The sequence below is a fragment of the Phalacrocorax aristotelis genome, chromosome 4 (assembly GCF_949628215.1).
Source record: "Phalacrocorax aristotelis chromosome 4, bGulAri2.1, whole genome shotgun sequence".
In the NCBI taxonomy this organism is placed as follows: domain Eukaryota; kingdom Metazoa; phylum Chordata; class Aves; order Suliformes; family Phalacrocoracidae; genus Phalacrocorax; species Phalacrocorax aristotelis.
The window spans coordinates 2,793,508-2,815,853 of NC_134279.1; the positions used below are offsets into that span (position 1 = coordinate 2,793,508).

The following is a 22,346-nucleotide window of genomic DNA, read 5'->3' on the forward strand; positions in this document are numbered from 1 at the left end:
CGTGCCGGGGTTTGGGGGTGCTCAGGGGAGCAAGTGCCCCTGGGGTGGGGGGCAGAGCGGGGGTCACCGGTGTTTCTTCACCAAGAAACATGGGACAACAGGAGGTGTTAGGAGGTGGCCACGGTGGTTTCTGCCTTTTTCGGTGGGGAGGCAGCGTGGGCCACGTGCGACGGGGGGAAGCGACGGCAGGGAAGTCGAAGCGCGGGGCAGCTCTTTTCCCTCCCCAGGGCGTTTCCCAGCTTGCAAAATCCCCAGCGGGGCTGGTTATGAAGCAGCCCCCACGGCGGCTCGGGGTGGGCAGTGAGGATGCGGCTGCTGCCGGTGGTGCTGGCCCTGGCCCTGCTCCTGAGCAACCTGGTGCCGGGGGGCGGTGAGTGACCTCGGGGTGTTTGTCCGTCTCCCCTTCTAAATCCCTAGGCGGAGGCAATGGGTGCCCTGGATGGGACTGAGCGCGGGGTCCTCTAAGCGTTCAACTTAGTCTCTTGCCTATCTTTGAGCTTGAGTTTATCTTTTAAATCTGGTGGCTAAGCTGGAGGGAGATGCCTGGAACTGGGGTGGGTGGATTTGCTTGGTGGGTTTAAGCTGCTTCTCTTCAAGACCCCTGTGAAACTTGAGCTCTTGGTGGGCGGGCTACGGGTTTAGTTCATAAAATGTTCGTTAAGTTTTCAAACCCTGAAGCTAAATCCCCTCGGTACGCATGAAAAGAAAGCTTTGAGACTGTGCCGGGAGGGAGTAGCCTTGCATCAGTCTTGCTGCTCTCGCCGCTGCAAACCCCATTAATGTAAGCCTGTCCCTGCAAACAGCCTCGTGGGTGCTGGGGAGGGGATGGGACGGTGGCACGGGGATGGCAGTGGGAGGGGGGGGTTGTCCCCTTCTGCCTCTGCTGCGGGGGGCCCAGACCTGGGTGCGGGCGGCTCTCGGGCGCAGGTCTGTCGCTGGAGAGCCTGCTGACCAACATGAGGTGCAAGTGCATCAAGTCGACTGCCCATGTCATCAACCTGGGGCTGATCCTTGCCATTGATGTTACACCACCGGGTATTCACTGCAGGAGGAAGGAGATCGTGTAAGTGGAAAGCCTGCAAATCAATTGCTTGTTCGGGTTCCAGTGAACAATATGCGGGTGCTTGTACCTTCTCTGAAGCCCCCAGATCTTGTGATGGCTCTTGCAAGGCACAGGCTATCGCATGGGATGCCGCTGCCTGCTTTAATTGGGGTTACCCCCTATTTTTTTTGGTTGAGGCCCAGAAAATACCCTCTAACTCCCAGCAAGGGTGGCAAGGGCGTACTCGTAACCGTGCCGGGGAGCGAGAGGGGTTACAGGAACTTTGGGGAAGGGTCATGCGCGGGGCTGAGAGGGTCTCATTGCCTTGCAGCCTCACCCTGAAGAAAAACAAGAAGGTGTGTGTGGCCCCCGAGGCGCCCTGGATCCAGCTGCTCATCTACAAGCTGACACAGAGGTAGGCAACTCTCAGCGACCGAAAAACAAGCAGCATATCAAACATGCTGGCGGGACGATCCCCTCCTCCTTGACTGCCTTGTTTTGGTTTCTTTCCTCCCCCTAAATCTGCAGGAACATCCCCAAAAAAGAAGCAGCGCTGCGGTTGCGGCGGCAAGCGGAGCGGTGGGCTGGGGGAGCGGACCGGTGGCGCCGGCACCCGTGCATATCCCCCACCTTGTCTCTCCCTCTGTCCAGATACAATAATAAATAACCAGCTGCGGTTATTTATTCCTCCGTGGGGACAGCAGTGATGTGAACCCTCCACGCGAAGATATGCCAGGTTTTGCGGCACAACGCCGGCGCTTGCCCTGCTCCCCCCCCTCCTCCAAAAAAAAAGGCTTTCCCCTCGGGCACCCAGTGTCGTCCTCCATTTCGGGTGCCTGCGCTGTTCCCGCGTGCGATGGCAGCCCGTCCTGGGCACCACCAATAAAAGGATGAATGTGCTTCTCCCCTCGGCTGCGGCAGCTCTTTCTGCGCAGATTTGTGTAAAAAGTGGGATTTTGGGGGTGGGGGAGTTAAACCGGACCTTGGTACCATGAAGCCCTTGGTGCCTTTGCCGCAGGGCACTTCCTCACGCACCTCTTTTCCTCTGCCCTAAGTTTTCGTGCCTTTTTCTGACAGCTTCTGGGAGGAACGGGTTGTGCTGTGGGACGCTGGCAGGAGTTGGCTGGGGTTTGGCCTGTGCAGCCCCACAGTGCTGGCTCCCAGTTGTGCAAGCATAGGAGAAATGGGAGATACTGGGCAATTTCTCAGTGTCTGGGTGAGGCTCTCTCTGTGGACACCCTGTTTTTCCAGGACGGACGCACACGTCCCGCGGGGACCCAGGCACGGCACAGGGACACGTCCCTTGGCCGCACGGACCAAGGCGACGCAGGTGTGACTTTCAACCCTGTGCAAAATTATCACCGTTTAAAAATCTGCCTTGACCATGCTGGTAGTGTGTGCCTGAGGTCTGGGGATCTCCCCAAAAGGGTAGGAATCAGATTTGCCTCACCCACCCCACCACCCTGGATGCCAAAACCGCGTCCCAGGTCAGTGGCAAGCTGTGAAACCCCCTGTCCGGTCCCCATGTCCCCATCCCTCCCACCCTGTGCTTCTCAGGAACCACAGCAGGGGACAAGAGTGGTTACAAAAGGGCTGTTTATTGCCTACAGAAGGAAATAAAAGTACACAGGTGGGAGGAAACAAGCAGATATTTAGCCCTGTCCATCTTGTGTGAGCAGTACCCCATCTCCACAGTGTGGGGTGTGTGTTTAAATTAAAAAAGAGAAAAAAAGGGAAGAAAAAAAGCTAATTGTTCAGAGTTTTGGAGACCTCCTTTTCCCGAGCTGCTCTAAGGTTAAAGAAAGGCAGGGCTGCTTGGCTCAGTCATGGTTGTTATTTTGTCCGGGCCGGGTCTGTGCAGGGGAGCAGCTCTTCCCCCTGCCTGGCTCCCCACCGTCCCCAGCTCCGTGGGAATTCGCTTTCTCGGTGAGTTTTTCATTGCAAAGTATAATTACGGGGTGAACTGTAGCGTGGTGTGGCGCTTTCTCCAAAACACGAGTTCTTTCAGAGGGAGAGAAAAAAGGATCCTTTTGTAAAAGCAAAGGAGAGAGCTGGAGAGAAGGTGTCTGTGCTATTTATGCTCACGGGAAACATGGAATAAGCACGTTACTCAGTTTTTGTGCTCGGGTCTCAGTTGGAGGCTGCTGCTCTTGCGAGCACGGTGCCTAGGGCTGGTGTCAAACTTCGCAGAGCTTTTTGCCTGGGACACCTACCCCATCCCGTGTCAGGGCTGGTGGGGAAGGCAGCCTCCCAGGGCCGCCCGGGTGACGGTGCTCCGGCCTCTGCAAGCAGCAATTTCTCCATCCAAGAGCCCGACGTGCTCTTGATTTAAAGTGAAGCTGCCGTTTCTATAAAACGAGACGTAAACCCCCTTAAAATTTTAGCGTAGGCATGCCCGGGAGTGACATCGCAGCTTCCCCCCTCTCCACGTGCACTTCCATCTTTTGAGGGACAGGACCTTGCGGTTGCAAAGACAACACACAAGAAAGGAATCCAACTTAAAACAACCCCAACCTCCCAAAATAACCACCGTTAAACGGGGCGGGAGGGGGAGCCCGGGCTCCCGTCGCCGCTGCTCTGGTCCAGCCGGTGAGTTTATGAATGAGCATATTTAGCTAACCTGGTGCACACAAACACTTTAATTGCTGGGAAAGCAAACACACGGCGCGATAATTAAAAATGGAAAACAAAGCCAAAGCATGTAACATGTCTCTTGTAAAGAAAGCCACCGTCAGGGTTTTTTTTCGTTGTTGTTGGGTTGGGTTTTTTTTTTTTTGCTTTGGAACAAAGACAGATACAACTGCAAACCCAGTAAACGCCTAAATTGTAGGAACTGTTTAACAAAGAGCTCAAGACCAAGTACCAGGATCGTTTTAACCTTCACTGCTCCAAAGGTGAGAGTTTTTGCAAGCTAAACACACCGTACAACTGCAAGGGGGGAGGGAAAAAAAGAGAGAGTCATATCACTTGGTCTGCTTTGCCATCAGTGCTGTTTAAAACACCCTGAAGTACTGAAGTACCGAGCATTTCTCTATTTTCATGCCTATTTTCAGGTTTACTCCAAGAAACGGGACTCCTGAAGTCCGTCATCCTCAAACGTAGCCAAACCAGCGAACTTTATCGTCTCTGAATAACTTTTAAAGACTCAAATTGTTTTTCTTAGGATGGAGGAGTTCTTTAAAGGCGTTATTTTTGTCCCTTTTCTGACGGTGCAATGCTTGTGCCTGCCTCATCTGCTCCAGTTTTTGTCCCTGCTCTCGTTTTCTGGGGAAAAGCAAACCTGTGGTCAGTGTCAGTGTAAAGACTGGTTATGGGAGAAGGTGCTGCATCACTTAGAGCTGTGCCTGGACCTAGAGCCTTATAATCTCCTTCTAAGATTGTTTTTAATCTTAAGGTGAGTTTTTGGCTGACGCTTGGCAGAGAGACTTAAGGCTTGAACAGTTTCCACCAGGTTCTGTGGGGGTTTGTGTCGCCTTTGAACGCTGAAGGGTGAGAAAGGGAGGGTACGTGACTATCCTGTAATCTTATAAAAAACCGATAAGCTGCATATCGCAAGGTGCTTTTCCTCACGATGAGATGGAGAGACTCGGCTAATAATAGTGTTTATCAGAAAAACCTGAACCTCTCTGCATCTAGGGCTCGTTTCTTTTCCTGTCTGTAACAAATCAGGCCCTCTGCTCCCCTGGGTAAAACCTCTCCAAGACCAAGCACTTCAGTTCCTTTTGGGACACACGGAATTAGGCAGGCGAGGTTTTCCAACGCGCGTGCCTGGTGTCAAACCCGTACCGCTTCTGAAGGCAACGCGAATTTCGGCAAGTCTCGTACGGCGCTTCGCTTCCACCCAGGGAGTTTTGGTTGCAAAGACCGCCCGGATGAACGTCACAGCGCGGTGGTGACCAGGTCGGGCAACGACCCGCTGCTTTATGCTGACAGCGTGACTGTAGCGGAACCGCCTCCTGCTGCTGCCTCGCGTACCGGCGCCCCAGGTAAGGATGATCCGCCATCTCCCCGTAAAACAGGGAGAGGGTCCTTCCCTAGGTTTAAATCCGGCCTTAGATCTTCGTTACCGTTACTAGAAAAACATCTATGCAGAAGCCAAGAACAGAGAAATCGTAATTACGTCCGAAGCCGCGGTCGCTGGGGAGAGGACAACTGCTATTTGTGATTAAACTCCCTTTTAAACCGGTACGAGGGTGCGTGTCGCATTTGTGTGGTATTTCTAGTGCAGGCTATCGGTTTGGTTTGGAAATGACTAAAAGACCTTTCACTCCCCCCCACTATGCCGAGTCTCACGCCAAAGGAAGGGTTTGACGCTAGATGCTGAAAATGCGTTGCGGAAATGAAGTAAGTGCTGCTGCGTTGCTGGGTTTAAATCAGGTAGCAAGGACCGGCAGCCACCTCTGGCTCCTGCTCCCGACCAAGAGGCGGGAACACTGTTCTCCTGATCAAGGAATCCTTAAAAGTGTTTCCCCAACCCGTTTTCTAAAATAACAGAGAAACTCTGAATTTCAACAAGCCCTTTCGGCTTCCCCCCACCCCCTCACCAAAACCAACCCCCAGAGAACCAAGTGACATGAACCTCTGAGGTCTCAAATTCTCGCTCGCGATTCAGACCCTACGTCTCAACGAGCCCGTCTCCAAAAGCCCAATATTCAGGATCAAGCGGGAGCTGCAGGCGCTCAGCATCTTTGTGACGTGGGCGTCAGGAGTTTAAGAGCGCGAGTGCGGATTTAGGGGCCGCCGCAGCAAAGCCAGCAAGGTGGGAGGCCATCCGCCATCCGCAGCGTTACCCGAACGCCGAAGAGCGCGGTACGGATTTGAAAGAGGCATTAGGCCAATAGCAAGTGCTTCTGAAAAAAGTTTGAGAGTCAAAGATTTGGGCTTTCTAGTCTATAAAACCCAGAAGAGTGAGGACTTGGGACTAATGAGACCTTTCCTGAATGTGCCTCCAGACCAAACAGGAGTGGCATCCAACAGACGGAGAAAGCTTACCGATATCTTGAAATATTGACTCAGCGAATGCTAGAACGAGATGACAGAAGCTTTTAGCGAGGCAAATGGGAAGGGAAGCTGGTCTCGGACCCCACTGTGCCATACCTGACTTCAGCGGGTGGTGCGCATGTGTTCCCGCTCCTTACGTTGAAATAAGGAAAACAAAAATATTCAGCTACATTGTACAAAATTCGTGTTTTTGTTTTTTTTTTTTTTTTTTTATATATATATGTACACACACAAAACCCAATACGTAACAGGTTTACCATGTTGAATTTTAAAAAGTTGCTTGTAGAAGGGTGTTGGATTTTAATTTTTTCTCTGCTTGCTCTAGGCAGTGCTGTTGCTTAGAAGTGGACACCAGGCACCATATATTTGAAAGCAAACCAAGACGGCGAGGAGCAGTAAAGGACTTAAGAGCTTTTTTTCCAGGCGTCGGCTGCGAGAGCACTGCGACGTGCCGGGTCAGCGACGGAGAGAAGTGATGGTTCCCCATCCACCTCTGCTTAGGGTGGGGGATATTTCGCTCTGTATTGCCGCCCCTCCCCTAGAAAACACCCTACCGTCCGCTTCCACCTGGGTCAAAAGAAAATCAGCGCCGCCCTCTGGATGACGCCTAGGTTTGCCGAAAGGGAGCTCATCCTGCGCACGAGGATGACGGCTCCCCGCTCTTCTTAGAGCAGAAAAGCGCTGCGGAGAGCGGCGGTTCTGAGCGGCTGGAAAAAAAACGCAACGCCCTTACTGCTCCTGCCGGGAAGGGGAGAAACCGGGGAGGGAGCCAGACATGCGAAAGGTGGGTGACCGCGTCCCCGGTTATGTGCATCAACTGAACAGGAACAAGATGAGTTTGTTTTTTAAATCCAGAGGTTTTTGTGCAACGTCTGTTTTAAAAAAAAAAAAAAAAAAAACAAAACCAAAACAACAAACCACACGGCGTAACGGGCGTTCGGAAGTGCGTTTCGCAGCAGAGAAAATCCAATTAAACACCTTCCCGCAACGGAATACTTCAGCTGGTTAGAAACCAAAGGAAAATCAAACTTAAGCAGTTTACAACGTTTGCCAGGGTGGGTGTTTCTTTTTTTTCATCCCCATCCTTTCCCACCCTGATGTTACAAAAGATTGCTGTTGGTTTTTATTTTTATTAATAAACGGGCTCCTCTGCAGTTCATATACAATCATAGGTGTATTTTAAATTCCATTTTATACAAACATCTCAAAAAATATTGGGAGTGAAGTATGGTAGGAAATATTGCTCACGTTGCTAGTTAACATGCGTGTAGGAAAAGGAGGAGCGGGGTTTGTTAGTGCACACCTCCGGAGCAGAGCAGAGCAACCCCCCCCTCCAAAAAAGATACAGTAGCTGATTACAGAAAGGTAATGTCCACAAAATTTAAGTTTTTCATGCTATTCTACTTTCCAGTACTATACGCTCAAATCGCTTTCGCAGTTTATCTGCAGTGGCTAGGTGTCGAACGCTGAGGTATATTAAAAAAGAGATACCTGCACCTAGAGGAAAATCCGGCTTTAGAAAGGGCTTTTTTGTTGGTTTTCTTTTTTTTCCTGGTGCTGCACAAAGCAAGTGCGCTACAGGAGTGTCACCCCGCCACGATCACGTCCAATTTATAGCAGGCAGCAGGTGACGCCTCCGTTTTTTAGGCACTTCTTTTAAATGAAGGGAGCTGTCGTTTCGGTGACCCCACTTTTGCGTTCGGTCCCACACCGCCCCCTCCCCGGCCCCCAGCGAGGGGCAGCGAATAGTTTCTACTCTAGGCCCAATTGATGATTTTATTTTTCCCCCCCTATGGATAATTTCCTACGTATAAAACGACAAAGGAAATATTTAATTAAAGAGGAACAGCCTGACTTGGTGGTTTTTGCAAGGTAGAAGATGGCTCCTTAGTATTTAAAACTAATTTCACAATTTAAATTTGACCTTTTTTTTTTTTTTTTTCAGTATACGGATGAGACAGAAATATAGGCTATCGATCTGTTTAAAAATTTCATTCACATAATGGAAAATTTTCTCATTTATTAAAAATATCACATTTTGAGACTAGAAACAGTAAAGTGCATGAAAAGTTTAAAATATAAATTCAAGAAAATCTTATAGCAGCAAAAAAGCAGAATAAAGAAAAACTTAAAAACACAGACACGACCTTTTCCCTATCACTGTGCCATTTTTTTTTTTTTAAAACATTAAGCAGCCAACCAATTTTTTTGTTGTTTTTTTGGGTTTTTTTTGTTGTTTTTTTTTTTTTTTTCAGAAAATTGCATTATGTTTAATGCCTCTCGAGGCACAAGGTTTTGAACTGGCCACCTAGAGCATAAAAAGAAGGAAAAAAGAAAAGAAAAAACAGGTTTCCAAGACATCCAAAGAGCATTAACAATTGGGAATGAACCAGCAGCTTTTTAATTCAAACCTGACCGACAACAGAAAAGAAAGATCATTTAAAAAGTGTGATGGTTATTTGGCAACTAGGGTCAGGAAAAATAATGCAAGGAATGCTTACGGCTACCGCTCGCTCCCCCAGCGGACAAAGCATGCCGACAGCTGCTCCGCACGCCCTTCGGAGACGGGAGCAAGATCATTTCCAGCGGCTTCTTCCCGTACCCTACGCTGAGGCTTTTAATCCCGAGTTTCCCATCTTTGCAACCGAACTTTGGAAAAGGGAACCTAGGACGGATTTGCAACTCCTTTATTCACCCGGAACCCAAACGCCTGCCACGGCTCGCTTCAAGCGTAACTTCTTCCCATTTCTAAGTCCCGCTCCCGAACTGCGCTGCTCAGCAGCGTGTCGCCCCGGCTTGCCGAGGCAGAGAGGCAGCTCTGTTTCACGGAGGTCCTTTGGATCCCTGCAGATCTTGCCCAGAAAGGACCGAGTTCTTCAGAGCTCGGGAAAAACAAAGTCGCCACGGTGTCTGCCGAGCAAGCGACCTGCACGCGGCCTTGAACGCTCCCCTGCAGCGTCTCGTGAGACGTAGCTTTGCTGGAACTTTCGTTGTGAACGAAATCCCACCAGGAGAATTTAGACCTCAAATTTCATCACAGATATTAGGCCATCTTTGGTTTTCTAATATTAGTTAGACAAGGGGCAGGGCCACGCTGCTCATCGTTGACAGGCAGGTATTAAGTGCTTCGCTAATGTGCAAAATTTATTTTGGATGCAGAGTTCGGTTTCTGGTTTGGGTTCAAACAAAGAGTATCTCTAATATTCTTCCTACAAAACAAGCATTTCTATTTTTTTTTTTTTTTTCTTTCTCCTAAAAGGTTGGCTCGTTTTACCACATTCTGGGAAAAAAGCATTATCTTGAAAAATGTTAACAAGCAAGTTTTTAATCTCTTTTGTCCATTTATAAGTGCAGCTTCCTACCGAAAAGAAAAAGCTTGCCGGTTTGAAAAAAAAAAAAAAAAAAATTAAAAATCTGGAGAGGGAATAAGACTTTGGTTCCAGCCCTAGTGCCAAATGATACCAATATGCACCAAAATGTGCAAAATCTCATATCAAACACATAAGGAAAGGAGCTTGAAGAAGCAGCTTAAGGTTGGCCATACTTCACTCCTATATACTTTGATTTACAACTGTACAGGTCCATAACGACAGGTCCTTGCCCTCAAAGGGGCAGGGCTCCACTACCTCCTGTTAGGCAAGTGCACACCGTTGACAAGAGGCAGGAGCGGAGGATGGAGTTCGAGTTGTGTTAACAGTGAGAAGTGGTCTGAAGGGATGTGAGGGTGTGGACACCCAGTGATGTTGTTGTCAACCAGCCACTGAGGGTCCAAAGGCCCCAGGACACCAAGCACGTTCATGTGAGTGTTGGAATAGAAAATGTAGTCAATCACACCCTAGGGAGAAAGAGAAACACGACAGTGAGAACAGACCTGGCTTCTGGCAACCTGAACTCGACTGGCTTCTGGCTGCAATTCACAGGAAGAGGCACAGCGCTGGAATTAGGGTAAGAAACGCGCATGGCGTTCAGCGTTCAAAGCGCTGCGTCCGTTCTCGGGAAGTCGCTGGCCAGAGCCAGGTCGGAAGCTTAAAACCAGCAGCAAATCAAGGATTTGTGTGCGGTAGGAAAGTGTCCAGCGAGTGTAGGAACCAGTGATGAAGCATTTACAGGAACAAAGAGAAAGAGAGCCAACGGTCAGAGAATTAAGACAGCGTCCTGGGGAGACCAGGTCAACGCCTGCCATTTCAGAAAAATCGCTGCTTACTTTGAAATCAAAAGTGTAATTGGTGTAAGGCATCAAGTTGTTTTCGTAGGCGCTCTTGAGTTGGAAGCCGTGCGTAATTCTTCCTTCAGAAGCCCCGTTTTTTCCATTGCCACTGAAGTTCATGAGACACTCGTTATAACGCAACTCCTTGAAGTCCTTGTGGTTGTCGGCTACTATGCCATTGCTTAAGTATTCCACTACACCTGTTTGCAAAGGAAAGGTTTCAGGGAGTTGCTTTTAAAATGCGACGTTCAGGCAACGCGGGCCTCGGAGTTAAAAGCCAAAACACCAACAAGACACCCCACGAGATCAGAAAAGAGCTTTCCATCTAAGGGGAGATCTACACGGCAGCTGCCCTGTCCGTGTCTGAGCCGTACACCCCTTTCTGACACGCAGCTGGGGAGCCGAGGCTCTCCGGCCGTTTTGACAGCGTTTTTTGAGGATTACAGTAAACCCCGAGTACCTGTACTGTAGTACGCGTGTGGCGGGGTGCCAGAGGCAGCTTTCGTACGTATACCGGACGTTACAGTATCGAACGTCATAATTACTAAAGCAAACCTGTCTTCTTAGAAAGTTTTCCTGTTCCATCACGAACTCGCGTCTTTACCACTCGTTACCGCTGCTCAAGGCATGGGTATTGATTTAACGATTGATTTAAGATCTATCTGTGCTTTTCTACACCTTTACAGGCACAACCAACTTTCCCGGAGCGTACAACCGATCACGAAAAGCGTGGTGGCTCCGGAAAACCGGAGGCCTCGCATTCTCTTCAGCCAGACTTCAAAAGACAGCTGTTACTAAAAAAGTTTCATCCGTACCTACCCAGGGAAGTACAAACCGCCCCATTGCCCTGAGAGGAAAAGAGGATTCAAACGTTCCAAAAAGGTAAGTTAAAGGTTAACTAAGCCAAAACCGGTCTTACCTGAATCAGGCAATGAGTTGAGATCCGCACACAGCACCAGAGGGATAGAATTAGGATCTGCTGTTGGGCTACCGGGCCTGCTCGAGGCTTTCTCGAGGATATTTTTCAGTTCCGAGACAAACATCATGGTCTGAATGAGTTTCACATCTGAGTATTCGGGGTCCCAGTGCATGTGGGCATTGGCCACGATCAGCAGCTGTTTGTCCACATGAAGAGATTTCATACCTACATAAAGAGAGACGTTTTTATCAGTGAAAGGCAGATTGTGTGAATACAGCAGATTCCCACCCCCCCCCCCCGGCCGTTAACATCCAGGGTTTAGCTACTAAGGGCTCCAAGTCAGACACACCAACAGATGGATATACTCTCGTTGATGGAAAAAAGGCATTACCTGGAACACTACTCCTTTCTAAATTAGCAGAATTTACATAATATTACATGGCTAAATCTTTCCAGTATAGGAAAGGAATAGCCAGCATAATCCGATACCGATACAACCGCGTTCCTTCTCTACTGCTCAAGCGGGCATCACTTGACCGTGCACCACTACTCGATATTTAAGGCACGAGGGAGTTTCCTGACTCTTCGCTGCCACGGTACGGCAAATTGTTCCCTTGGGGGAAAAATGTCAGACCTGCAGGTTGCAGTATGCAGGATGAACCTGGCTGCTGCAAAACACTACAGCTGGTTTTACTATTTGTCTGAGAATCGATACTCTGAAAGATGGGGCATAATGTCACAGGCAGCTCCTTCCAGTCCTGCAATTTAGACGTTGTGCCCCTTTGAAGGGTACGCTGGAAACAAGCGATCAAAAATCCAGACACGCAGACAGAGCAGGGTGGCAGCGTTGAAATTGTCTGCTGCATCTGATCAAATCTGATGAAAAAGCGACAGTCAGTCAATCAAGTGACAAGAAAAGATACCTGATAACCTCATCCTTCCACATCAGTACATTAGCACTGTCATACCATTGCTGCAGGAGGAGGGAAGGATTCAACCAAGGGGGTGAAAAGAGAGTTGAAAATAGAAGTTGAACATTACTGACAACTATTGGTAAGAGCATATGCATGTGAACGCACTGACCTTGGAAAAGCTTAATTCTTCAGGTAGAACTTAATAGAATAAGTAAGTAGGGGCAAAAGCTTGAAAGGAGAAAACTAAATGCTGGGCATCTGGCTGCGAGTGCGAGCAGACCAGGAAATCATGTCATCTGTGTCCTGCCTTAGCCACCGACGGGCTATCATTTCTCTAATTAGCACAGAGACAGCGTTTGCTCATCTCCAAGTCTTCGGCTACCACCACCAACAGCCGTCGTATTCCAGAGAGCCGTGCTACCTACAGGAAAACCCAGGCCGTTACGTGGAACTGAATAATCAATGAGAGAACCACGGTCAGACTCACTTGCTCCAAATAGTTCTTTGTGCACCTCTAACACCACGGCAACTCCGATGTTGTCCTTCGTCATCACTCTGTTCAACATAGCTTCCGAACCTTCGGAGTTCGCCATCGCCACCTGGTTGAACTCCACTGTGTGCTTCTGCACCAGCGTGAATCTGATTAAACAGAGAGAATCGCGTGTCAACACGTGGGACGTACAGCTGCGTGAAAAGCCACGGGCTCTAGCTGCGCTCCAGCCTACCATGTCCCAGGAGAGAGCCTGCAGGACAGGATGGGGCACGTCTCTCTCATCCTCTCGTTTTATAAAAGTAAAAACAGTTGTGAGAAGTATTCCCCCGGTCGGGGTAGAGCGCTCGGTCTGGCAAGTGAGGTACCCTCAGGGGAGGCGAGATACCTGGGGTTTAGGAAGTACTAACTCTGAGAGCGCTATTCGAGCAACACTCGGCGGTTATTGCACCTCCTCAGGACTGTTCTAGGCAAAAAATTCGGATGAGATGGTAGGTAAAGGCTTGCCTTTTACTTCGGGCAAATGCATTATTAAAAAACCAGCTTCTTTCAAACCACTAGCTACCGACATGAGGTTTTGAAATTGGTTTTTCATTCCTTTCCAGCCTTAGGATGCCTGAAAACACCTTGTTTCAGGCCAAACTGAAGGCTACCTACTGACAGCTTTTTTTGTCGTTGTTTTGTCCTCTCAGAAATTAAAAAAAAAAACCCGGATTAATAGCAAAAAAAAAACCAAAAAGGGAGATTTTTTTTTTCTGTTTTTTTAACTGAAAGGACCACAGCATAATAACCAGTTCTGTACATATCCTTGTTAGTATCGAGGTTTGAAAACATCAGTTGTTTGTTTTCACAGACTTCCTCTACTCAGAGCCAATCAAGTTGTTTCTATACCTGATCTGAAAAGCGTATTTTTGTTTCTGGAAGCAATGAAAACTTTGAAAGGCAGCTAAAGCTTTGCGAAATTTCCACTCCAATGACGGAAACCTGTTCCGAGGGGATGTTCAGAGGGATGCTCGGTGTGGTACAACCCCTGAGCAGCTTACACAGATGAGAAGCGGGAATGCCAGCACCTCTCCTCCCGTCCCAATAGTTTGGTGCTTTTAGCGCAGCAGAACTTTTTGGATCAGGTATTCAATAATGCATTCTATTTTCCATTCATAAAAGCCGAGACTATTCTGTGATCCTTTGGCAGCAATCACTCTTTTAATACCTGAGGATTTAATACCTGAAGCACAGCTTACAGATCTTTAAAGATTAAGGTTAGAGGGGTGAAACCTCTGTCAAGCGAGGCAAAAGTTTGTAGAGAAGGTGAGGTATTTATTAGATCTGCCAAAAACGAGCACACAAAGCACGTAAGTTTTCACTCATACTAGCTCTCCTGCAACTCCCATGTTTCTGAAGAGATACCTTTGGTCGTAGCCTGAAAGGACAGAAGGACTCTGTTGCAAATACAGCAGCAAAAGGGAAGGAAGGATCATTCTCTGTGGTGAACTTCATCTTTTGTTTCATAGCACGGTACTTTGGTTACCATGCACCCTGAGAGAGGAAAGCGTTCAGACCTAAATCAAGCGGGTTTTAATGTATTTTTCAGAAGCTGCTTCTGCCCCTTACTTTTCAGTTTTGAAGAATATTGCACAGCCATCCACATGCTTTTTCTCCTGCTCAGACATGATTTTGGCACGTGACTTTGGAGAAAAGAATCCATCGTATCCTCGTTCTTTCAAGGCTGGCAGAAAAAGGGTGAAGTATTGCTCTGTTTCCACTTCCTGGAATTGAACAGAAATACCTTAGGCTAACAATGTCGAGTAAACCCTTCCTATCACTGTATGGCACCTTGGGCCTGCCTTGGCTTGCAGTCAGCAGCTCTCAGCAAAGTGAAAAGCTTCTGTTTGCACAAATCATCTCGCTTCCTAGATTAACGGCCTGCTGGAAACAGATCTGCATTCCTGGGTATCCTGGAATCCCCCCAGAAGGGAAAGTGACAGGTGTATTTTGAACGGCAATAGATTACACCTGGTATTTCTGACATCTGAATGCAGATACCGTCCTAGGTTAAAACTTCTGAGAGGTCGATAAGATATCCAGCAGCAATTAATATTTCATCTGGAGAGCTCTTTCACACAAGGGGCTCTCGCTGTTCTGGAACAACACGTTTTCTTTGTAGTAACGTTTGGCCTCCAAGAGGATTTCAGAGGTTGATCTCTTGAGTTTTTCAGGCCAAGGTAACTACTCTTTTCTTGTGCAAGATTTCTGCCTACCAGAACTTGCTTACAGTACGAAATGTCAATGTAAAGGCAGAAGCGTTCAACTGTTCTAAATGTCGGCAATAGATTTCTAATAACACGGCAGGATACACGTACCAATGACAATCGATACGTAACTTTGACCATGAGAGCCCCCAGTGAGAGTATTTCTGAGACTTTAACCTCTGTACCAAGCCGGAATGGACTAGGAACAGCTGCATTTGGGGTTAGAGCATCCTACATTCTTGCCTTCTGCAGTAAACCCCGTACACCCAGAGGAAGGACACTTAGGATGCTTATCTGAGGGGGAAAAGACCCAGATCTTCCAATGCAAATTATCTGCTGATTTAGCTATATTTATCTCACTTCCTTTGTCTCATTTCATAAACCACAAGCCAATGCGTAAGCAAGGAGCTGTGCAGACAGCTTGTATTGGTAAGCCCCAGAATTTGTTAGCAAGCAGGGAATACGGTGTTTTCAAGGGAGCATTTCATTCTAAAGGTGGAAGTTAATGCTTTCTGCTTCTGATGAAAAATACAGTTATTTTTCCAGTTACCTGAAGACTAATGATATCTGCATCCCAGTTGACGATTTCTTCCATGATTCCCTTTTTTCTGTACTCCCAGTTGAGTGCCCAAGACGGGCAGTAGCCATAGAGCTGCCGGGTGGCATATTTATCGCACAACACGTTGTAACACATAACTGTGAATGAAGCTGGAAGGAAAGAAAGAAAGGGAAAGCTTATCTACCTCTGAAGGTGACAAATGCTGAACTTATTCAAGCCAAAATACTGAATCTTACACGGTCTGTGCTGGAGGGCCTACTGAACACAAGTCAGTGGGCTTATTCCACTGAGCGTTTCATGAGCAGGAGTTAAAAAGGCCCTGCTGAGCCAGCAGTTACCATGTAAGGCTAAACTGGTCCTGAAAAAAAATCAGCATTACTACCAAAACGAGACGGCGTCACGTGCGTAACAAAGCAATGCAATCCTGTTTTGCAGTCAATTCTTTACTGCCTTTGAGGATGGGGGAGTTAAGGGGTCGGTAACAATTAGGAATGGTCTCTCTCTGGATTTGGGGATAAGGAGAGGGAAAGTAGCAGCCATTTTAGTGCTGGGGTCAAAACCCAGTATTTATTGCAAGAGGTGCCTTGATACAGCAACTTCAGGCTTAAGTGACCTGTACAGTTCTAAAGCAAAAGCAAAATCAAGCAGCTAAGGGTGTTACTATGTCATGATACCACAGCATCAGAGAGAAAGGCTGCTTTAGAACGCTTCATTTTTAGACAATCTGATTCCAAAACACTTGTACAATTTTCCTAGCATGTGTACAACATTTCTAAGTTGTATCAAATTGTGTCTGCGTCTGTCAGGTCTAAGGGGGGGGAGAGAGGTCCGGGTGAGGGCAGGGAAGAGAAGGAGGAATGAAGTCATAACCCAGCAAGCACCTAACACATTATTCAGTCGCATTTTTTATAAGAAGAGAGAAGTCGGCCCGCAGATCATCAGATGATTTACCTTGAAAGGCACTTCTTTCACACACAAACTTTTCAACTCCCTTAGATTTTACACCCATTAAAAATGATAGGTAAATGCAACATCCCAGCACCATGGCACCGGGAAAAGACCGCTCATATTTGCAGGGAAAGAAGTGAGGTTTTACTACGAGGCTACCCCACAGCTGTATTTTTTTTAGACTTGTAGTAAAAGAAGATCTCTGCTGCTGTTTCAATTTTTTAATAACAACCAATTGGCTTGTTACAGTCTCTACCATGAAATATTCCACAGCTCACTTGCCTAACACTGTGCTTGCTAATGACTTCTGAATTCTGTTTCTGCCCGGGAAGTCTGATTTAAAAAATAAAACCAAAGGCTGTAAAACTCCACTGAGATACTGATTTGTAAGGGAATTTGAAACAGAAATGCCGAAATTAATGCTGCAGTGGCTTACAGGGCTTCTGGCTTTCCCCATTTCTTCCTAATTTTTGTGTGGTTTGTTGTTCTTTAATATAAATTGATCTTAACTGCACCATTAGCCTGCCTGGCACACAACCCAGTTAAGGTTTGAAGACCTGCCATCTTCACGCTTCTAAAAGGAAAAGCGTAGACGACTGCCACGTTATTCTTGCTGGTTATTGATCTGATCTTCTACAGGAACAATATCAGCTTTTTTCTTCTTTACACAGGCTCCCGGATGCCGTTTGAGGGCTAGATTCAGGCTGCACGGGGGAGGAAGAGCTATGGGATTTGGACAGCCTGAAGAAATGCTGCCTCTTGCACTTTACCGAAAGCAACAATAGAGGGCATTAAACTAACTTCAGTACCAGGCACTCCACGGGCTTACTCGCAGGTAGGGACTTCTCAAAGTCTCACTTAAGTCAGCCTGTGCACGGACAGGGCCTTTGTATACAGTTATTTTACAGTTCTGATAATTTCTGAGAAATGAATTTTTTTTTTTTTTTTTTTTTGCTTTTTTTGCTTGAGCATCAGTGGCTGGAACAGTTATGAAAAAGCCTAAAATGGTAAATAAATGACCGGCATCCCGTTCAAATTGCAGAAATGATATTTACAGCCTAGCCATATGTTAATTGGTTTAGGACAAATGAACAGAGATTGCTAGTTTCAATCTGATTCGTGTGAGGCAGAAGACTTCCCTGAAAATAAAGGCAAAGAAAAGTTCTTCAGCACATCATTGTGCGAACACAGGGTAAAGAACCCCACATTTACCTGAGGGCAGAATTTGGTCTCGTTCTTTTAAAGTAATCCATGGCCTTGGAGGCAGCTGCTCTGGATGAACTAAAAGAAATTTAAAACAGTGATTAATTCAGGGTTTATGTTTGTACATTACCATTTTTAAGTCAAAACGACGACTGAACAATAATGCTGCTTTGCAACCCCAACTCCCCAACAAGTCCTTTTACACTCCCAAGGGGCCAAATATCATTTAAAAGGCTAGCTATAGTAAGAGCAAATTTGGTAAATCCTGTAGTGGTTCAGACATCCTATAGTCCCCGTCTCCAGGAACTTCACCCTATATCCATCATTCCTGCAACGGTTTAACTTAGTAGGCATCAAGCGGCAAACCAGAAAGCTCAGTTACAGAACCATGAAGCAGGATTTTAGAGTCAGGTACCGGATATTCTTAATCACTTCGGCATTTCTAGGTCTAAATTTGACATTCTGCTCATGTCTGGTTTATAATTTCTAGTGGAAAGCATAAAAATGGCTTCAGCAAGGAAGACACTGTACTTTGTTGGTAATTGAAGGGTTTCAAACAGAACAGTGGGAACAACTGGCTGTAACGTGGGAAAAGCTTAGGACAGTACATGTCAACCTCTTCCACTGCGTGCGAGCGTGTGTTTGCGTCTGCGACTGGAACCACTTGACAAAAACGCACAAGCAGTTGGGAAATACTGTCCCTTCAGTGGTTCAGATTCTTGTTTTAGCAGAAAATACTATCAGAAATGCATGCTTTTAAACCACTTCTGTCAATCAGATTCGTAGGGCTGTCACCTGCTAGATTGTCAAGCATGTAGTTCAGTAGCTTTCGAGTTCCGTCTGGATCCTGGTAGAGGCTGAGAATATCTTGTGATAAAGGATTGCCTGCCAACAGCATAAAACAACAACTGGGTGATTAGCTGCCTGAATTTCTTGAGGCTTTTCAACCAAAGAAAATCTCCCATAATGAGAACAGACGTATTGACTCAGAAGATATTGAGGTTGCTTAACTTGGAACTGCAGAATACCACAGTAACAGATGCTAGAGAAATAGCTAGCATGCACAGACTTTCTTCCTTCCACTCCCCTCAGTCAATAATACCGTAGGTTAAAGGGTTTGTTTACCTATCTACAGATTTGAAACAGGCTCGTAAGGAAATTTAACAGCACTAAAGAAGAAATGCAATGTTTTCCAAACTGGCTGGTCATTTTCGCTACAAGCTTAATGTCTCAAATAAACTGTAAGAAAATGTTGAGGTAATACACAAAGCCTTTGAGCCCAGCCCCCCCGGTAATTCAAGAGTACTCCTAGGAATACTTGATTGTAAAGAACTCGCTCACCTTTCAAACCTAGGGTTTGTAGCTGGAAGAGCCGTCCAAGTTCATAAGGCAAAACCCGTAACAGATTGTTATTTAAAAGCAATTCCCTGCAGCAAATGCAAAAACACTTTTGATGAGTATCACTTCAGAAGAAAACTCCTAAAGCGCTATATGCCGCTCGTCCTCAAAGATGACACTTTTCACCCTGACTTTTTTTGTGTTATGGAAAGACCTGCCAATCTTCCCATTTCAAAGCACGACCAAAATATTTTCGTTAGGAAAAAAAAAAAAAAAGCCACAAAAACCCCAAAATACAAAATTAAATAGGGGAGAACTTAAGCAGCAGGCAATCACCAAGCCTCAAAGAAAAAGCAGAAGACTACATAGCTTTCAGACATGTACCTGCAGAGATCAGAAAAGAAGGGTAATGAACCCAGAAGTAATTATTAGAACTCACGCTTTGCACCCATCTTGAATTTTTCAGGATTATTTTAAATACGAGAATGGAAAGCAAAATAAAATTCCTGGTCCCAGTCCCAGAATAAGGATTTTTGAAAAGGTCACCGGCATAATTTCTCTCACCTGAGAGACACCATGTTTCCTAGTTCTGCTGGTAAACTTCTGAGTTTGTTGGATGACAGATCCAGGTAAACCAGATTATGAAGCTTGGCAATATCAGGTGGAATGCGAGTAAGATTATTGTCATTGAGGTGCAGGGCAGTCAAGTGCGTCAGCGACCAAAGTGACGTACTTAAACTCCGCACTCTACCTAAAAAAGAAAAGCAAAGAACCACCTCTTCAGTCAGCTTTGCCTCTCAAACCATCAGATACAAACTACGGGGGTTGTCAGAATATGGGATTTCCAGGGTGGAAACCCTACCACTTCACTGGAACACTCAGCGATGCTCGCAATAGACACCTTTGTGTATCTTTTCTATGAGCAGATGTTAAACAATTATCTAACCCTCCCAATTAAAGGGATAGAGACGGAGGTGCAGTTCTAGGGAAGCAGAGATGCTACCCAAAACCTTGCGTCCAATCCGAGTTGGTGTTTTAAATTGACTGGGCTGAACGTGAGCCAGCCGAGCTCGAAGGCAATCTGGTAAGTCAGTTACTTCTCCTTCCCCAACTCAGAAAAACTGTTTTCGCAGCAGGATCCCCCGTCTGAAAGCATCCGGTGCGATTCTGGGGCGCCAACAACTCCACCGAACCAAAATTCGAAACCAACTCTACTCACCCGAGATCTCTAATTCAGCCCAGTGCGACTTCTTCCCGTTGGCTACCTCTTCTGCTGACATGATGGTGTAAATTCTGCGAGGATCTGGAGGATCATATTTTTCCTTTGGCATCCCTGTTAGTCTGAAAGACCATCACAACCGTTACCATCTGCCACTCGACAACATTTTTTCATTTTCTAGCCCACCAGGAGATTACCTTCCCCAGTGACACTCTGCAAAAACACACACCCTGGAGTTTATATACAACCCACGTTAGGCTGACGTCAGCCCAGTTGCTCCCAGTGCATGGAGTTAAGCCTGTGCTCAGACCTTTGCGGACCCCACGGGCCCCTAACGGAAAAGGGCATTTTTTCCTACGAAGTTTGGTTTTCTGCAGTCATCCTCAGCGTCACCTTGCGCTGCCCCGGCACAGACTTTCTGGATTTCCTAGTTTATCCCCCCAGACCGAAGCGTAACCTGTGTCATCGCTGAGTTAATTTGCTGCGTGCAGAACCTGCAGACAAGATGCCAGTGTTTTGGTGTTCACGGCAAAAGCACACGGGTTGCTCCCTCCGGTAGTTTTCGCAGGGAACCAACGATCGAACGGAAGGCTCTTCTCTTTGCTTTTACAGCAATTATTTTCAACATACAAAGTCCTGTTTTTGCGCTTTGCTAATATAAGACTTGAAATTGCAGTCTGAAGGGGAATTAGCTCATTTTTCCATTAAGTAGCTTTTCTGTTTTGTGCTTTTTCAGTCACAGTTGATGCTCAGTATCAGTCAAGACCTTTTTACTCCTAATGGCCTAGGAGACACAAAATGAGCTCAGGTAAAATTCTCATTAGCCATTCTTATGCACACAGGGCTTCAACCCAGTCCAAAGATTTACTATCAGATGCAATCATGTCTTAAGGGTGAGCCCGCGCACACACAAATTCGAATGATCTCATTTTCCCAATTCTTGTCAGAAGACAGCTCCGACGTCCCGTGCAAAAAAACATACACTTTCCAGATGACACGGGGAGAAGTTTCCCTCCCTTCCTCCCCAGACCATTGCGCTGAGAAACACTCGGTGGGGGCGAGGGGTTGTTCCGTTTAAAAGCATAAGGTTAGCTGAATTTGCTGTTCGCTGGTCTTTTCCTCCCCAGACACACAAAATACACAGAGCTTGATTTTATACAAATCCAAAGCAGCTGGTCTACAGGATGCATTTTTTTGCCTCATGCATACATCTCTATTACAACTGGCTGTGATGCTCTTAAAAACAACTGTAACTCATTTGGTTTGCTGAATGGACAAGACAGAAAACCATAATGAATTTGAGGAAACTAGTTCAGGGTTTTTTTCCAGCTAGTCCAACGACACAGAGATCGCACATCCCCTTTTACTAGCTTAAAGTACTGCAGTTTTATTCCAGCTGATGCAGACAGCCAAACAGCGTTCTGGCGTTGCACAGGAGCAGGAGCCGTCAGAGCTGTCCCCTGCTAAGGGTCTCAGTTACACGTCTGGCGGTTTCTTCCTCAACGACCGCCCAGAGAAATTCCATTCACGCCGAATTAAGGCTCCCTGTTGCAAGCGCAGGGCAGATGCGAGCCCCACATCTAATTATAGCTGACTTCTATTTACAGGTGAAGTCATACGGCGAGGGAAGCTACAGGCTAAGAGGATTCTGCACTCATGCTGCTCAGCTGCAGCAATTCTGTTCGAGGCGATGAATGAAACAGATTACATAGGACACGGGATTAGACCTGAAATCCTTTGATCCTCGTTTCAGAACCCCAAAATCAGGAACGGTACTTCCCGACACGCTCAGAGTTACAGGGTAAGCTTCGGGAGTGCTAAATCTCCGGTGCTCGGGGTTTGCTGGATTTATCTTCACTGTTAAATATGTGCACGTGCAGAGTACAGGGATCAGCCCTGGTCCCGAGAACAGATTCCTCACAGCCCCTGCTGAGAGCCACAAGAGCCCTATTTCACCTTTTCTCCCCGGCATCCTTGCCCTTAGACACGTATGACACTCGATTAGCCTCGATTAGCTCCGAGTGTATTATCTAGGATGATACTCAATACACATTTTACATGATATACCCTCGAATCAAGACCACAGTCCTAGCGTTTCAGACACGGCATAAACGGAGCGAGCCTGTCCATGCCGAAAAGCAGCAAGCTGGTTCTGCAGCAAGTAAAGGTGTCACATCACTGTCACAGAGCTACCTGCAATGATCCTTTAACAGAAAATGAGATTTCATTACCTGGCAATGTTTATTTCATCTGCAAG

At 46.8% G+C, this 22,346-nt stretch overlaps 2 protein-coding genes across 7 annotated transcripts in view; one reads left to right on the plus strand and one right to left on the minus strand.

The window, feature by feature from the left end:
* The first annotated feature begins 55 nt into the window (after positions 1-55).
* LOC142055957 (C-X-C motif chemokine 13-like) lies at positions 56-8,283 on the plus strand. Of its 3 annotated transcripts, none has more exons than XM_075090032.1 (4): positions 56-370; positions 928-1,063; positions 1,374-1,457; positions 1,571-8,283. In XM_075090032.1, the coding sequence occupies exons 1-4, from the start codon at positions 307-309 to the stop codon at positions 1,707-1,709; spliced, it is 423 nt and encodes a 140-aa protein (XP_074946133.1). In that variant the 5' UTR covers positions 56-306; the 3' UTR covers positions 1,710-8,283. The 3 variants fall into 3 exon arrangements, with proteins under 3 accessions (XP_074946133.1, XP_074946135.1, XP_074946134.1); XM_075090034.1 differs by having other exon boundaries at positions 1,694-8,283; XM_075090033.1 differs by lacking the exon at positions 56-370 and adding an exon at positions 481-781.
* Positions 6,211-22,346, minus strand: part of CNOT6L (CCR4-NOT transcription complex subunit 6 like) — a 34,119-nt gene continuing 17,983 nt past the window's right edge. For 2 of the 4 annotated variants that reach the window (XM_075090018.1, XM_075090015.1), the window contains exons 2-12: positions 20,090-20,211; positions 19,435-19,621; positions 18,874-18,959; positions 18,328-18,417; positions 17,542-17,610; positions 15,373-15,530; positions 14,185-14,339; positions 12,571-12,722; positions 11,170-11,394; positions 10,248-10,450; positions 6,927-9,878 (exon numbers count right to left, since the gene is read on the minus strand). In XM_075090018.1, coding sequence (XP_074946119.1) covers positions 9,666-9,878; positions 10,248-10,450; positions 11,170-11,394; positions 12,571-12,722; positions 14,185-14,339; positions 15,373-15,530; positions 17,542-17,610; positions 18,328-18,417; positions 18,874-18,959; positions 19,435-19,621; positions 20,090-20,201 — 1,650 coding nt within the window. In that variant the 5' untranslated portion in view covers positions 20,202-20,211 and the 3' untranslated portion in view covers positions 6,927-9,665. Of the gene's footprint in view, positions 6,751-6,926; positions 9,879-10,247; positions 10,451-11,169; positions 11,395-12,570; positions 12,723-14,184; positions 14,340-15,372; positions 15,531-17,541; positions 17,611-18,327; positions 18,418-18,873; positions 18,960-19,434; positions 19,622-20,089; positions 20,874-22,346 lie in introns of those variants that run through there. The other 2 variants (XM_075090017.1, XM_075090016.1) reach the window with 2 other exon arrangements.